This window comes from Somniosus microcephalus, unplaced genomic scaffold (assembly GCF_052327205.1).
Source record: "Somniosus microcephalus isolate GS21.2 unplaced genomic scaffold, FLI_Smic_1.0 unresolved_chr2, whole genome shotgun sequence".
NCBI lineage: Eukaryota > Metazoa > Chordata > Chondrichthyes > Squaliformes > Somniosidae > Somniosus > Somniosus microcephalus.
The window spans coordinates 20,041,364-20,059,917 of record NW_028225180.1 but is presented as its reverse complement, the minus strand read 5'-3'; the positions used below and the strand labels follow the sequence as shown (position 1 = coordinate 20,059,917).

General features: G+C 49.8%; 1 protein-coding gene across 1 annotated transcript in view; it reads left to right on the top strand.

Moving 5' to 3' along the window:
• Window positions 1-18,554, top strand: part of LOC147092241 (uncharacterized) — a gene marked incomplete at its 3' end in the record, with an annotated part of 103,554 nt that overhangs the window by 66,853 nt on the left and 18,147 nt on the right. The window contains exons 3-4 of the mRNA XM_085975579.1: window positions 12,577-12,748; window positions 16,959-17,802. Coding sequence (XP_085831705.1) covers window positions 12,634-12,748; window positions 16,959-17,802 — 959 coding nt within the window. The remainder of the gene's footprint in view (window positions 1-12,576; window positions 12,749-16,958; window positions 17,803-18,554) is intronic.

The window sequence follows — 18,554 nt, the reverse complement described above, 5'->3', positions numbered from 1 at the left end:
ACACTGAAATCACGATTAAAGAAGCGTTCCTTTACACCTGGGCTCACACACACACTGAAATCACTGTTAAAGGAGAGTTCCTTCACACCCGGGCTCACACACACTGAAATCACGATTAAAGGAGCGTTCCTTCACACCAGGGCTCACACACACTGAAATCACTATTAAAGGAGCGTTCCTTCACACCCGGGCTCACACACACACTGAAATCACTATTAAAGGAACGTTCCTTCACACCCGGGCTCACACACACTGAAATCACTATTAAAGGAGCGTTCCTTCACACCCGGGCTCACACAGACTGAAATCACTATTAAAGGAGTGTTCCTTCACACCCGGGCTCACACACACACTGAAATCACTATTAAAGGAGCGTTCCTTCACACCCGGGCTCACACACACACTGAAATCACTATTAAAGGAGCGTTCCTTCACACCCGGGCTCACACACACACTGAAATCACGATTAAAGGAGCATTCCTACACACCCGGGCTCACACACACCCTGAAATCACTATTAAAGGAGCGTTCCTTCACACCCGGGCTCACACACACACTGAAATCACTATTAAAGGAGCGTTCCTTCACACCCGGGCTCACACACACACTGAAATCACTATTAAAGGAGCATTCCTACACACCCGGGCTCACACACACCCTGAAATCACTATTAAAGGAGCGTTCCTTCACACCCGGGCTCACACACACACTGAAATCACTATTAAAGGAGCGTTCCTTCACACCCGGGCTCACACACACACTGAAATCACTATTAAAGGAGCGTTCCTTCACACCCGGGCTCACACACATTGAAATCACTATTAAAGGAGCGTTCCTTCACACCCGGGCTCACACACACACTGAAATCACTATTAAAGGAGCGTTCCTTCACACCCGGGCTCACACAGACTGAAATCACTATTAAAGGAGCGTTCCTTCACACCCGGGCTCACACACACACTGAAATCACTATTAAAGGAGCGTTCCTTCACACCCGGGCTCACACTCACTGAAATCACTATTAAAGGAGCGTTCCTTCACACCCGGGCTGACACACACACTGAAATCACGATTAAAGGAGTGTTCCTTCACACCCGGGCTCTCACACACACTGACATCACTATTAAAGGAGTGTTCCTTCACACCCGGGCTCTCACACACACTGAAATCACTATTAAAGGAGCGTTCCTTCACACCCGGGCTCACACACACACTGAAATCACTATTAAAGGAGCGTTCCTTCACACCCGGTCTCACACACACACTGAAATCATTATTAAAGGAGTGTTCCTTCACACCCGGGCTCACACACACTGAAATCACTATTAAAGGAGCGTTCCTTCACAGCCAGGCTCTCACACACTGAAATCACTATTAAAGGAGCGTTCCTTCACACCCGGGCTCACACACACACTGAAATCACTATTAAAGGAGCGTTCCTTCACACCCGGGCTCACACACACACTGAAATCACTATTAAAGGAGCGTTCCTTCACACCCGGGCTCACACACACACTGAAATCACTATTAAAGGAGCGTTCCTTTACACCTGGGCTCACACACACACTGAAATCACTGTTAAAGGAGAGTTCCTTCACACCCGGGCTCACACACACTGAAATCACGATTAAAGGAGCGTTCCTTCACACCAGGGCTCACACACACTGAAATCACTATTAAAGGAGCGTTCCTTCACACCCGGGCTCACACACACACTGAAATCACTATTAAAGGAGCGTTCCTTCACACCCGGGCTCACACACACACTGAAATCACTATTAAAGGAACGTTCCTTCACACCCGGGCTCACACACACTGAAATCACTATTAAAGGAGCGTTCCTTCACACCCGGGCTCACACAGACTGAAATCACTATTAAAGGAGTGTTCCTTCACACCCGGGCTCACACACACACTGAAATCACTATTAAAGGAGCGTTCCTTCACACCCGGGCTCACACACACACTGAAATCACTATTAAAGGAGCGTTCCTTCACACCCGGGCTCACACACACACTGAAATCACTATTAAAGGAGCATTCCTACACACCCGGGCTCACACACACCCTGAAATCACTATTAAAGGAGCGTTCCTTCACACCCGGGCTCACACACACACTGAAATCACTATTAAAGGAGCGTTCCTTCACACCCGGGCTCACACACACACTGAAATCACTATTAAAGGAGCGTTCCTTCACACCCGGGCTCACACACATTGAAATCACTATTAAAGGAGCGTTCCTTCACACCCGGGCTCACACACACACTGAAATCACTATTAAAGGAGCGTTCCTTCACACCCGGGCTCACACAGACTGAAATCACTATTAAAGGAGCGTTCCTTCACACCCGGGCTCACACACACACTGAAATCACTATTAAAGGAGCGTTCCTTCACACCCGGGCTCACACTCACTGAAATCACTATTAAAGGAGCGTTCCTTCACACCCGGGCTGACACACACACTGAAATCACGATTAAAGGAGTGTTCCTTCACACCCGGGCTCTCACACACACTGACATCACTATTAAAGGAGTGTTCCTTCACACCCGGGCTCTCACACACACTGAAATCACTATTAAAGGAGCGTTCCTTCACACCCGGGCTCACACACACACTGAAATCACTATTAAAGGAGCGTTCCTTCACACCCGGTCTCACACACACACTGAAATCATTATTAAAGGAGTGTTCCTTCACACCCGGGCTCACACACACTGAAATCACTATTAAAGGAGCGTTCCTTCACAGCCAGGCTCTCACACACTGAAATCACTATTAAAGGAGCGTTCCTTCACACCCGGGCTCACACACACACTGAAATCACTATTAAAGGAGCGTTCCTTCACACCCGGGCTCACACACACACTGAAATCACTATTAAAGGAGCGTTCCTTCACACCCGGGCTCACACACACACTGAAATCACTATTAAAGGAGCGTTCCTTTACACCTGGGCTCACACACACACTGAAATCACTGTTAAAGGAGAGTTCCTTCACACCCGGGCTCACACACACTGAAATCACGATTAAAGGAGCGTTCCTTCACACCCGGGCTCACACACACTGAAATCAGTATTAAAGGAGCGTTCCTTCACACCCGGGCTCACACACACTGAAATCACTATTAAAGGAGCGTTCCTTCACACCAGGGCTCACACACACTGAAATCACTATTAAAGGAGCGTTCCTTCACACCCGTGCTCACACACACACTGAAATCACTATTAAAGGAGCGTTCCTTCACACCCGGGCTCACACACACACTGAAATCACTATTAAAGGAACGTTCCTTCACACCCGGGCTCACACACACTGAAATCACTATTAAAGGAGCGTTCCTTCACACCCGGGCTCACACAGACTGAAATCACTATTAAAGGAGTGTTCCTTCACACCCGGGCTCACACACACACTGAAATCACTATTAAAGGAGCGTTCCTTCACACCCGGGCTCACACACACACTGAAATCACTATTAAAGGAGCGTTCCTTCACACCCGGGCTCACACACACACTGAAATCACTATTAAAGGAGCATTCCTACACACCCGGGCTCACACACACCCTGAAATCACTATTAAAGGAGCGTTCCTTCACACCCGGGCTCACACACACACTGAAATCACTATTAAAGGAGCGTTCCTTCACACCCGGGCGCACACACACTGAAATCACTATTAAAGGAGCGTTCCTTCACACCCGGGCTCACACACACACTGAAATCACTATTAAAGGAGCGTTCCTTCACACACACACTGAAATCACTATTAAAGGAGCGTTCCTTCACACCCGGGCTCACACACACACTGAAATCACTATTAAAGGAGCGTTCCTTCACACCCGGGCTCACACACACACAGAAATCACTATTAAAGGAGCGTTCCTTCACACCCGGGCTCACACACACTGAAATCACTATTAAAGGAGCGTTCCTTCACACCCGGGCTCTCACACACTGAAATCACTATTAAAGGAGCGGTCCTTCACACCCGGGCTCCCACACACACTGAAATCACTATTAAAGGAGCGTTCCTTCACACCCGGGCTCACACACACTGAAATCACGATTAAAGGAGCGTTCCTTCACACCCGGGCTCACACACACACTGAAATCACTATTAAAGGAGCGTTCCTTCTTACCCGGGCTCACACACACTGAAATCACTATTAAAGGAGCGTTCCTTCACACCCGGGCTCACACACACACTGAAATCACTATTAAAGGAGCGTTCCTTCACACCCAGGCTCACACACACTGAAATCACTATTAAAGGAGCGTTCCTTCACACCCGGGCTCACACACACACTGAAATCACTATTAAAGGAGCGTTCCTTCACACCCGGGCTCACACACACTGAAATCACTATTAAAGGAGCGTTCCTTCACACCCGGGCTCACACACACTGAAATCACTATTAAAGGAGCGTTCCTTCACACCCGGGCTCACACACACACTGAAATCACTATTAAAGGAGCGTTCCTTCACACCCGGGCTCACACACACAGAAATCACTATTAAAGGAGCGTTCCTTCACACCCGGACTCACACACACACTGAAATCACTATTAAAGGAGCGTTCCTTCACACCCGGGCTCACACACGCTGAAATCACTATTAAAGGAGCGTTCCTTCACACCCGGGCTCTCACACACACTGAAATCACTATTAAAGGAGCGTTCCTTCACACCCGGGCTCACACACACTGAAATCACTATTAAAGGAGTGTTCCTTCACACCCGGGCTCACACACGCTGAAATCACTATTAAAGGAGCGTTCCTTCACACCCGGGCTCACACACACTGAAATCACTATTAAAGGAGCGTTCCTTCACACTCGGGCTCTCACACACACTGAAATCACTATTAAAGGAGCGTTCCTTCACACCCGGGCTCACACACACACTGAAATCACTATTAAAGGAGCGTTCCTTCTTACCCGGGCTCACACACACTGAAATCACTATTAAAGGAGCGTTCCTTCACACCCGGGCTCACACACACTGAAATCACTATTAAAGGAGCGTTCCTTCACACCCGGGCTCACACAGACTGAAATCACTATTAAAGGAGCGTTCCTTCACACCCGGGCTCACACACACACTGAAATCACTATTAAAGGAGCGTTCCTTCACACCCGGGCTCACACACACTGAAATCACTATTAAAGGAGCGTTCCTTCACACCCGGGCTCACACACACTGAAATCACTATTAAAGGAACGTTCCTTCACACCCGGGCTCACACACACTGAAATCACTATTAAAGGAGCGTTCCTTCACACCCGGGCTCACACACACTGAAATCACTATTAAAGGAGCGTTCCTTCACACCCGGGCTCACACACACACTGAAATCACAATTAAAGGAGCGTTCCTTCACACCTGGGCTCACACACACTGAAATCACAATTAAAGGAGGGTTCCTTCACACCCGGGCTCACACACACTGAAATCACTATTAAAGGAGCGTTCCTTCACACCCGGGCTCACACACACTGAAATCACTATTAAAGGAGCGTTCCTTCACACCCGGGCTCACACACACTGAAATCACTATTAAAGGAGCGTTCCTTCACACCCGGGCTCACACACACACTGAAATCACTATTAAAGGAGCGTTCCTTCACACCCAGGCTCACACACACTGAAATCACTATTAAAGGAGCGTTCCTTCACACCCGGGCTCACACACACACTGAAATCACTATTAAAGGAGCGTTCCTTCACACCCGGGCTCACACACACTGAAATCACTATTGAAGGAGCGTTCCTTCACACCCGGGCTCACACACACTGAAATCACTATTAAAGGAGCGTTCCTTCACACCCGGGCTCACACACACACTGAAATCACTATTAAAGGAGCGTTCCTTCACACCCAGGCTCACACACACTGAAATCACTATTAAAGGAGCGTTCCTTCACACCCGGGCTCACACACACACTGAAATCACTATTAAAGGAGCGTTCCTTCACACCCGGGCTCACACACACTGAAATCACTATTAAAGGAGCGTTCCTTCACACCCGGGCTCACACACGCTGAAATCACTATTAAAGGAGCGTTCCTTCACACCCGGGCTCACACACACTGAAATCACTATTAAAGGAGCGTTCCTTCACACTCGGGCTCTCACACACACTGAAATCACTATTAAAGGAGCGTTCCTTCACACCCGGGCTCACACACACACTGAAATCACTATTAAAGGAGCGTTCCTTCACACCCGGGCTCACACACACACTGAAATCACTATTAAAGGAGCGTTCCTTCACACCCGGGCGCACACACACTGAAATCACTATTAAAGGAGCGTTCCTTCACACCCGGGCTCACACACACACTGAAATCACTATTAAAGGAGCGTTCCTTCACACACACACTGAAATCACTATTAAAGGAGCGTTCCTTCACACCCGGGCTCACACACACACTGAAATCACTATTAAAGGAGCGTTTCTTCACACCCGGGCTCACACACACTGAAATCACTATTAAAGGAGCGTTCCTTCACACCCGGGCTCACACACACACAGAAATCACTATTAAAGGAGCGTTCCTTCACACCCGGGCTCACACACACTGAAATCACTATTAAAGGAGCGTTCCTTCACACCCGGGCTCTCACACACTGAAATCACTATTAAAGGAGCGGTCCTTCACACCCGGGCTCCCACACACACTGAAATCACTATTAAAGGAGCGTTCCTTCACACCCGGGCTCACACACACTGAAATCACGATTAAAGGAGCGTTCCTTCACACCCGGGCTCACACACACTGAAATCACTATTAAAGGAGCGTTCCTTCACACCCGGACTCACACACACTAAAATCACTATTAAAGGAGCGTTCCTTCACACCCGGGCTCACACACACACTGAAATCACTATTAAAGGAGCGTTCCTTCACACCCGGGCTCACACACACACTGAAATCACTATTAAAGGAGCGTTCCTTCACACCCGGGCTCACACACACACTGAAATCACTATTAAAGGAGCGTTCCTTCACACCCGGACTCACACACACTAAAATCACTATTAAAGGAGCGTTCCTTCACACCCGGGCTCACACACACACTGAAATCACTATTAAAGGAGCGTTCCTTCACACCCGGGCTCACACACACACTGAAATCACTATTAAAGGAGCGTTCCTTCACACCCGGGCTCACACACACACTGAAATCACTATTAAAGGAGCGTTCCTTCTTACCCGGGCTCACACACACTGAAATCACTATTAAAGGAGCGTTCCTTCACACCCGGGCTCACACACACACTGAAATCACTATTAAAGGAGCGTTCCTTCACACCCAGGCTCACACACACTGAAATCACAATTAAAGGAGCGTTCCTTCACACCCGGGCTCACACACACACTGAAATCACTATTAAAGGAGCGTTCCTTCACACCCGGGCTCACACACACTGAAATCACTTTTAAAGGAGCGTTCCTTCACACCCGGGCTCACACACGCTGAAATCACTATTAAAGGAGCGTTCCTTCACACCCGGGCTCACACACACTGAAATCACTATTAAAGGAGCGTTCCTTCACACTCGGGCTCTCACACACACTGAAATCACTATTAAAGGAGCGTTCCTTCACACCCGGGCTCACACACACACTGAAATCACTATTAAAGGAGCGTTCCTTCACACCCGGGCTCACACACACACTGAAATCACTATTAAAGGAGCGTTCCTTCACACCCGGGCTCACACACACACTGAAATCACTATTAAAGGAGCGTTCCTTCACACCCAGCCTCACACACACTGAAATCACTATTAAAGGAGCGTTCCTTCACACCCGGGCTCACACACACAATGAAATCACTATTAAAGGAGCGTTCCTTCACACCCGGGCTCACACACACACTGAAATCACTATTAAAGGAGCGTTCCTTCACACCCGGGCTCACACACACACTGAAATCACTATTAAAGGAGCGTTCCTTCACACACACACTGAAATCACTATTAAAGGAGCGTTCCTTCACACCCGGGCTCACACACACACTGAAATCACTATTAAAGGAGCGTTTCTTCACACCCGGGCTCACACACACTGAAATCACTATTAAAGGAGCGTTCCTTCACACCCGGGCTCACACACACTGAAATCACTATTAAAGGAGCGTTCCTTCACACCCGGGCTCACACACACACTGAAATCACTATTAAAGGAGCGTTCCTTCACACCCGGGCTCACACACACACAGAAATCACTATTAAAGGAGCGTTCCTTCACACCCGGGCTCACACACACTGAAATCACTATTAAAGGAGCGTTCCTTCACACCTGGGCTCACACACACTGAAATCACTATTAAAGGAGCGTTCCTTCACACCCGGGCTCTCACACACTGAAATCACTATTAAAGGAGCGTTCCTTCACACCCGGGCTCACACACACTGAAATCACTATTAAAGGAGCGTTCCTTCACACTCGGGCTCACAGACACTGAAATCACTATTAAAGGAGCGGTCCTTCACACCCGGGCTCTCACACACACTGAAATCACTATTAAAGGAGCGTTCCTTCACACCCGGGCTCACACACACACTGAAATCACTATTAAAGGAGCGTTCCTTCTCACCCGGGCTCACACACACTGAAATCACTATTAAAGGAGCGTTCCTTCACACCCGGGCTCACACACACACTGAAATCACTATTAAAGGAGAGTTCCTTCACACCCAGGCTCACACACACTGAAATCACTATTAAAGGAGCGTTCCTTCACACCCGGGCTCACACATACACTGAAATCACTATTAAAGGAGCGTTCCTTCGCACCCGGGCTCACACACACTGAAATCACTATTAAAGGAGCGTTCCTTCACACCCGGGCTCACACACGCTGAAATCACTATTAAAGGAGCGTTCCTTCACACCCGGGCTCACACACACTGAAATCACTATTAAAGGAGCGTTCCTTCACACTCGGGCTCGCAGACACTGAAATCACTATTAAAGGAGCGGTCCTTCACACCCGGGCTCTCACACACACTGAAATCACGATTAAAGGAGCGGTCCTTCACACCCGGGCTCTCACACACACTGAAATCACTATTAAAGGAGCGTTCCTTCACACCCGGGCTCACACACACTGAAATCACTATTAAAGGAACGTTCCTTCACACCCGGGCTCGCACACACACTGAAATCACTATTAAAGGAGCATTCCTTCACACCCAGCCTCACACACACACTGAAATCACTATTAAAGGAGCGTTCCTTCACACCCGGGCTCACACACACTGAAATCACTATTAAAGGAGCGTTCCTTCACACCTGGGCTCACACACACACTGAAATCACTATTAAAGGAGCGTTCCTTCACACCCGGGCTCACACACACTGAAATCACTATTTAAGGAGCGTTCCTTCACACCCGGGTTCACACACACACTGAAATCACTATTAAAGGAGCGTTCCTTCACACCCGGGCTCACACACACACTGAAATCACTATTAAAGGAGCGTTCCTTCACACCTGGGCTCACACACACACTGAAATCACTATTAAAGGAACGTTCCTTCACACCCGGGCTCACACACACACTGAAATCACTATTAAAGGAGCGTTCCTTCACACCCGGGCTGACACACACACTGAAATCACTATTAAAGGAGTGTTCCTTCACACCCGGGCTCACACACACACACTGACATCACTATTGAAGGAGCGTTCCTTCACACCCGGCCTCACACACACACTGAAATCACTATTAAAGGACCGTTCCTTCACACCCGGGCTCACACACACTGAAATCACTATTAAAGGAGCGTTCCTTCACACCCGGGCTCACACACACACTGAAATCACTATTAAAGGAGCGTTCCTTCACACCCGGGCTCACACACACAGTGAAATCACTATTAAAGGAGCGTTCCTTCACACCCGGGCTCACACACACACTGAAATCGCTATTAAAGGTGCGTTCCTTCACACCCGGGCTCACACACACACTGAAATCACTATTAAAGGAGCGTTCCTTCACACCCGGGCTCACACACACACTGAAATCGCTATTAAAGGTGCGTTCCTTCACACCCGGGCTCACACACACACTGAAATCACTATTAAAGGAGCGTTCCTACACACCCGGGCTCACACACACACTGAAATCACTATTAAAGGAGCGTTCCTTCACACCCGGGCTCACACACACACTGAAATCACTATTAAAGGAGCGTTCCTTCACACCCGGGCGCACACACACTGAAATCACTATTAAAGGAGCGTTCCTTCACACCCGGGCTCACACACACACTGAAATCACTATTAAAGGAGCGTTCCTTCACACACACACTGAAATCACTATTAAAGGAACGTTCCTTCACACCCGGGCTCACACACACTGAAATCACTATTAAAGGAGCGTTCCTTCACACCCGGGCTCACACACACACTGAAATCACTATTAAAGGAGCGTTCCTTCACACCAGGGCTCACACACACACTGAAATCACTATTAAAGGAGCGTTCCTTCACACCCGGGCTCACACACACTGAAATCACTATTAAAGGAGCTTTCCTTCACACCCGGGCTCGCACACACACTGAAATCACGATTAAAGGAGCGTTCCTTCACACCCGGGCTCACACACACACTGAAATCACTATTAAAGGAGCGTTCCTTCACACCCGGGCTCACACACACTGAAATCACTTTTCAAGGAGCGTTCCTTCACACCCGGGCTCTCACACACTGAAATCACTATTAAAGGAGCGTTCCTTCACACCCGGGCTCACACACACTGAAATCACTATTAAAGGAGCGTTCCTTCACACTCGGGCTCACAGACACTGAAATCACTATTAAAGGAGCGGTCCTTCACACCCGGGCTCTCACACACACTGAAATCACTATTAAAGGAGCGTTCCTTCACACCCGGGCTCACACACACTGAAATCACGATTAAAGGAGCGTTCCTTCACACCCGGGCTCACACACACACTGAAATCACTATTAAAGGAGCGTTCCTTCTCACCCGGGCTCACACACACTGAAATCACTATTAAAGGAGCGTTCCTTCACACCCAGGCTCACACACACACTGAAATCACTATTAAAGGAGCGTTCCTTCACACCCAGGCTCACACACACTGAAATCACTATTAAAGGAGCGTTCCTTCACACCCGGGCTCACACACACTGAAATCACTATTAAAGGAGCGTTCCTTCACACCCGGGCTCACACACACTGAAATCACTATTAAAGGAGCGTTCCTTCACACCCGGGCTCTCTCACACACTGAAATCACTATTGAAGGAGCGTTCCTTCACACCTGGGCTCACACACACTGAAATCACTATTAAAGGAGCGTTCCTTCACACCCGGGCTCACATACACACTGAAATCACTATTAAAGAAGCGTTCCTTCACACCCGGGCTCACACACACTGAAATCACTGTTAAAGGAGCGTTCCTTCACACCCGGGCTCACACACACTGAAATCACTATTAAAGGAGCGTTCCTTCACACCCGGGCTCACACACACACTGAAATCGCTTTTAAAGGAGCGTTCCTTCACACCCGGGCTCTCACTCACACTGAAATCACTATTAAAGGTGCGTTCCTTCACACCCGGGCTCACACACACACTGAAATCACTATTGAAGGAGCGTTCCTTCACACCCAGCCTCACGCACACTGAAATCACTGTTAAAGGAGCGTTCCTTCACACCCGGACTCTCACACACACTGAAATCACTATTAAAGGAGCGTTCCTTCACACCCGAGCTCACACACACACTGAAATCACTATTAAAGGAGCGTTCCTTCACTCCCGGTCTCGCACACACACTGAAATCACTATTAAAGGAGCGTTCCTTCACACCCAGGCTCACACACACACTGAAATCACTATTAAAGGACCGGTGGGGCTGTACTGAGGGAACGCTGCACTGTTGGAGGGGTAGTACTGAGGAAGTGCTACAGTTTCAGAGGGTATTACCGAGGGAGTTCTGCACTGTCGGAGGGGCAGCACTGAGGGAGCGCTGCACTGTCAGAGGGGCAGCACTGAGGGAGCGTTGCACTGTCGGAGGGTCAGTACTGAGGGAGCGCCGCACTGTCGGAGGGGCAGTACTGAGGGAGCGCTGCACTGTCGGAGGGGCAGTACTGAGGGAGCGCCGCATTGTCGGAGGGGGAAGGGCAGTACTGAGGGAGCGCCGCACTGTTGGAGGGGCAGTACTGAGGGAGCGCTGCACTGTCGGAGGGGTCGTACTGAGGGAGCGCTGCACTGTCGGAGAGTCAGTACTGAGGGAGCGCTGCACTGTCGGAGGGGCAGTACTGAGGGAGCGCTGCACTGTCGGATGGGCAGTACTGAGGGAGCGCTGCACTGTCGGAGGGGCAGTACTGAGGGAGCGCTGCACTGTCGGATGGGCAGTACTGAGGGAGCGCTGCACTGTCGGAGGGGCAGTACTGAGGGAGCACTGCACTGTCGGAGGGGTAGTACTGAGGGGGCACTGTACTGTCGGAGGGGCAGTACTGAGGGAGCGTCGCACTGTCGGATATTAATCCCAATCTCTTGTAACCGCAGGCTCTGAGGATGAGATCGGAGGCCGGGATCTGACGGAGACTGTGAGCATCGCGGAGAATGGCGGAGACGCAGATCTCTGCCCCGACGCCTCCTCCCGTGTCCGAGCCCCTCGCTGACCGGCGACCTCTGGCTCCCCTGGTGGACACATGCAATAAAGCAGCCTTGAGCCCAGGTGAGTGTGACGGGTCTGGGTGACTGAGGGGAGCACGGGGTGTCTGTTGGTAAACCACTTAACTGTAGTGTAATTAGTGGGATTGATTGATTTAATTTAAATTCAATTAATTAAAGGGTAAGTCATGGCAGGACAGCCGGGCCCCGTTCTATGCTCTTCCTGCGATATGTGGGAACTCAGGGACACTTCCTGTGTCCCTGACAACTACATGTGCAGGAAGTGTATCCAGCTGCAGCTACTGACAGACCGCATTGCGGCGCTGGAGCTGCGATTGGATGCATACTGGAGCGTTTGCGATGCTTGGGACGTCGTGAATAGCACGTTTACGGAGTTGGACACACCGCAGGTAGAGTTTGAACAGGCAGAAAAGGAATGGGTGACCAGCAGGCAGAGTACTAGGCGCAGGCAGGTAGTGCAGGGGATCCCCTGTGGACATCCCCCTCTCAAACAGATACACCACTTTGTGTGCTGTTGTGGGGGATGGCTTACCAGAGGAAAGCAGCAGCAGCCAACTTCCTGGCACCAGGGGTGGCTCTGCTGCACAGGACGGGAGGAAAAAGAGGGGTAGAGCTATAGTAATAGGGGATTCTATTGTAAGGGGAATAGATAGGCGATTCTGCGGCCGCAAACGAGACTCCAGGATGGTGTGTTGCCTCCCTGGTGCAAGGGTCAAGGATGTCTCAGAGCGGCTGCAGAACATCTTGGAAGGGGAGGGTGAACAGACAGTTGTCGTGGTGCATTTAGGCACCAACGATATAGGTAAAAAGCGGGATGAGGTCCTAAAAACGGAATATAGGGAGTTAGGAGGTAAATTAAAAAATAGGACCTCAAAGGTAGTAATCTCAGGATTGCTACCAGTACCACGTGCTAGTCAGAGTAGAAACAGAAGGATATTTCAAATGAATACGTGGCTAGAGGAATGGTGCAAGGGGGAGGGATTCAAATTCCTGGGACATTGGAACCGGTTCTGGGGGAGGTGGGACCAGTTCAAACCGGACGGTTTGCACCTGGGCAGGGCTGGAACCGATGTCCTAGGGGGAGTGTTTGCGAGTGCTCTTGGGGAGGGTTTAAAATAAAATGGCAGGGGGTTGGGAACCTGAGCAGGGAGACAGAGGAAAGGGAAACAAGGATAAAAGCAAAAGATAGGAAGGAGAAAAACAAAAGTGGCAGTCAGAGAAATCAACAGTTTAAATCAAACGTGGCCACAGTAAATAATAATTCTAATAGGTCTAAGAGTGTTAAAAAAACAAGCCTGAAGGCTTTATGTCTTAATGCGAGGAGCATTCGTAATAAGGTGGATGAATTGGCTGCGCAAATAGAGGTAAACGAATACGATTTGGTTGGGATTACGGAAACGTGGCTCAAGGAAGGCCAGGACTGGGAACTCAACATCCAGGGGTATTCGATATTCAGGAAAGATAGGCAAAAAGGAAAGGGAGGTGTAGTAGCTTTGCTGGTTTAAGAAGGGATTAACACAATTGTAAGGAAGGATATTAGCTCTGATGATGTGGAATCTGTATGGGTAGAATTGAGAAATACTAAGGGGCAGAAAACGTTAGTGGGCGTGGTATATAGACCTCCAAACAGTAAGGCAGAGGTTGGGGATGGCATTAAAAGAGAAATTAAAGAAGCGTGCAATAAGGGCACAGCTGTCATCATGGGTGACTTTAATCTACATATAGATTGGGCCAACCAAATTAGTAACAATACTGTGGAGGAGGAATTCCTGGACTGTTTACGGGATGGTTTCCTAGACCAATATGTCGAGGAACCAACCAGAGATCAGGCCATCTTAGGCTGGGTATTATGTAACGAGAAAGGATTAATTAGCAATCTTGTTGTACGAGGCCCCTTGGGTCGGAGCGATCATAATATGATCGAATTCTTCATTAAGATGGAAAATGAAGTAGTTGACTCAGAGACTAGGGTCCTAAATTTAAATAAAGGAAACTACGATGGTCTGAGGTGCGAGTTGGGTAGGATTGATTGGGGAATGTCACTCAAAGGGTTGACGGTGGATAGGCAATGGCAAACATTCAAAGACCGAATGGATGAACTACAGAATTTGTTCATCACAGTTTGGCATAAAAATAAAACAAAAAAGGTGACTCAACCGTGGCTAACAAGGGAAATTAGGGATAGCATAAGATCCAAGGAGAGGACATATAAATTGGCCAGAAAAAGCAATAATCCTGAGAATTGGGAGCAGTTTAGGATTCAACAAAGGAGGACAAAGGGATTAATTAAGAAGGGGAAAATAGAATATGAGAGTAAGCTTTCAGGGAACATAAAAACTGACTGTAAAAGCTTTTATAGATATGTGAAGAGAAAAAGATTGGTGAAGTCAAGCGTAGGTCCCTTGCAGTCAGAATCAGGGGAATTTATAATGGGGAACAAAAAAATGGCAGACCAACTAAATACATATTTTGGTTCTGTCTTCACAAAGGTGGACACAAATAACCTCCCAGAGATGCCGGGGCACATAGGGTCTGATGAAAGGGTGGAACTGAATGAAATCAGTATTTGTAAGGAAATGGTGTTAGGAAAATTGATGGGACTGAAGGCCGATAAATCCCCAGGGCCTGATAATCTACATCCCAGGGTACTTAAGGAAGTGGCCCTAGAAATAGTAGATGCATTGCTGGTCATCTTCCAGAACTCGATAGACTCTAGAATAGTGCCCATGGATTGGAGGGTAGCTAATGTTACCCCACTATTCAAAAAAGGTGGTAGAGAAAAAGCGGGGAATTATAGACCGGTAAGCCTGACATCGGTAGTGGGGAAAATGCTAGAGTCCATTATAAAAGATGTAATAGCAGAGCACTTGGAAAACAGTGACAGGATCGGACAAAGTCAACATGGATTTACAAAAGGTAAATCGTGCTTGACTAATCTACTGGAATTTTTTGAGGATGCAACTGGTAAAATAGATAAGGGAGAACCAGTGGATGTGGTGTATTTGGACTTTCAGAAGGCTTTCGATAAGGTCCCACATAAGAGATTAGCGTGCAAAATTAAGGCACATGGGATTGGGGGTAAAGTATTGACTTGGATAGAGAACTGGTTGGCAGATAGAAAGCAAAGAGTTGGAATAAACGGGTCGTTTTCCAAGTGGCAGGCAGTGACTAGTGGGGTACCGCAAGGATCGGTCCTAGGACCCCAGCTGTTCACAATATATATTAATGATCTGGACGAGGGAATTGGATGTAATATCTCCAAATTTGCAGACGACACAAAGCTGGGTGGGAGGGTATGCTGTGAGGAGGATGTTGTGAAACTCCAGTACGATTTGGACAGTTTGGGTGATTGGGCAGAAACATGGCAAATGCACTATAATGTGGATAAATGTGAGGTTATCCACTTTGGTGGCAAAAACAGGAAGGCAGATTATTATTTGAATGGCAATAGATTATGAGAAGGGGAAGTGCAAAGAGACCTGGGTGTTATTGTGCACCAGTCGCTGAAGGTAAGCATGCAGGTGCAGCAGGCGGTTAAGAAGGCAAATGGTATGTTGGCCTTCGTAGCAAGAGGGTTCGAGTACAGGAACAAGGATGTCTTGCTACAGTTGTACAGGGCCTTGGTGAGACCGCACCTTGAGTGTTGTGTGCAGTTTTGGTCACCTTACCTGAGGAAGGACGTTCTTGCCATGGAGGGAGTGCAGCGAAGATTCACCAGGCTGATACCTGGGATGGCAGGAATGACGTATGAGGAGAGATTGTGTCGATTGGGCTTCTACTCACTGCAGTTTAGAAGATTGAGAGGGGATCTCATCGAAACCTATAAAATTCTGTCAGACCTGGACAGACTAGATGCAGGAAGGATGTTTCCGATGGCCGGGGAGTCCAGAACCAGGGGTCATAGTCTAAGGATAAGGGGTAAGCCATTTAGGACTGATATGAGGAGGAATTTCTTCACCCAGAGAGTGGTGAACCTGTGGAATTCTCTGCCACAGAGGGTGGTGGAGGCCAGTTCATTAAATATATTCAAGAAGGAGTTGGATATATTTCTTAAGGCTAAAGGGATCAAGGGATATGGGGAGAAAGCAGGGACAGGGTACTGAATTTGGATGATCAGCCATGATCGCATTGAATGGCAGAGCAGGCTCAAGGGGCCGAATGGCCTACTCCTGCTCCTATCTTCTATGTTTCTATGTGTCGGAGTGGGGTAACTGTAACCAGAGTCTCTGTCTCTCTCTGTCTGTCCCATCCAGGTGTCGATAAGCCCCCCATCAAACCCAAGCCTGCCGTCCCCCCCAAGCCCCATGCCGCCACTGCCGCGAAGCCCCCCTTGGCCGAATTGCCATCACTGCGCAAGGTGAACTCGCTGGCCGGGCCCAGGCCCTACGGGGCCCCGGCGGCCCGGCCCCACCAGCCCGTACGCCGCCCCTCCTCCTCATCCTCTTCCTGCTCCCCCTGCCTCTCGCCCACTTCCCCCCGCGGCACCACCACGCCCCCTTTGCTGGAGCTGCTGGCGGATGCCCTGAGGAGCCCGGCGCAGCTGCCACCCTCGGTTGCGCAGCCGCTGGCAACGCCGCCCCTGGCAGAGCGGCATGCGCCGCTTCCCCAGGTCGAGCAGCCGCCGGCCAAGCCGCCTACCACCTTCCGGGTCAGGCCGGTCCCGGTGCGCGCGCCGCTCAAGCGCTTCCCCGGCACCACGGTGGAGGAGATCCTGGCCAAGATGGAGGAGCCGCGGCGGGAGGGGGAGGCGGGTGGGGGAGGGGGGAGGAGGCGCAGCCGCGAGCTCTCGGCCGGCGAGGCCTCCCCGCGATTCGGCTCCACCGCCTTCGCCTTCTTCAACCGGGAGCCGGCCGGCGTCACGTCGACTGCAGGGGGGGAGGGGAAGGAGAATCGGCCCTCCGCGCCCGTCCGCACCGCCACCCCCTCGGCGCCCGTGCTGGCCACGCCTCCGGGGGACGGGACCGCGGGCCTGCCGGCCTGCGAGACGGAGGTGGGAACCAGCCGCACGGAGGAAGCAAGCTCGGGGCCCGAATGGGGACTCGTGGAATCGACGCAAAAATGGCGGCAGCACGACATCATTCGGACCTCGGTCAATGGGTGAGTGAGATGGTCACCACGGATACAGAGTAAAGCTCCCTCTACACTGTCCCATCAAACACTCCCAGTACAGGTACAGCATGGGTTAGATACAGAGTAAAGCTCCCTCTACACTGTCCCATCAAACACTCCCAGGACAGGTGCAGCACAGGTTAGATACAGAGTAAAGCTCCCTCTACACTGTCCCATCAAACACTCCCAGGGCAGGTACAGCACGGGTTAGATACAGAGTAAAGCTCCCTCTACACTGTCCCATCAAACTCTCCCAGGGCAGGTACAGCACGGGTTAGATACAGAGTAAAGCTCCCTCTACACTGTCCCATCAAACACTCCCAGGGCAGGTACAGCACAGGTTAGATACAGAGTAAAGCTCCCTCTACACTGCCCCATCAAACACTCCCAGGGCAGGTACTGCATGGGTTAGATACAGAGTAAAGCTCCCTCTACACTGTCCCATCAAACATTCCCAGGGCAGGTACAGCACGGGTTAGATACAGAGTAAAGCTCCCTCTACACTGTCCCATCAAACACTCCCAGGGCAGGTACAGCACGGGTTAGATACAGGGTAAAGCTCCCTCGACACTGTCCCATCAAACACTCCCGGGGCAGGTACAGCACGGTTTAGATACAGGGTAAAGCTCCCTCTACACTGTCCCATCAAACCCTCCCAGGGCAGGTACAGCACGGGTTAGATACAGAGTAAAGCTCCCTCTACACTGTCCCATCAAACACTCCCAGGGCAGGTACAGCAC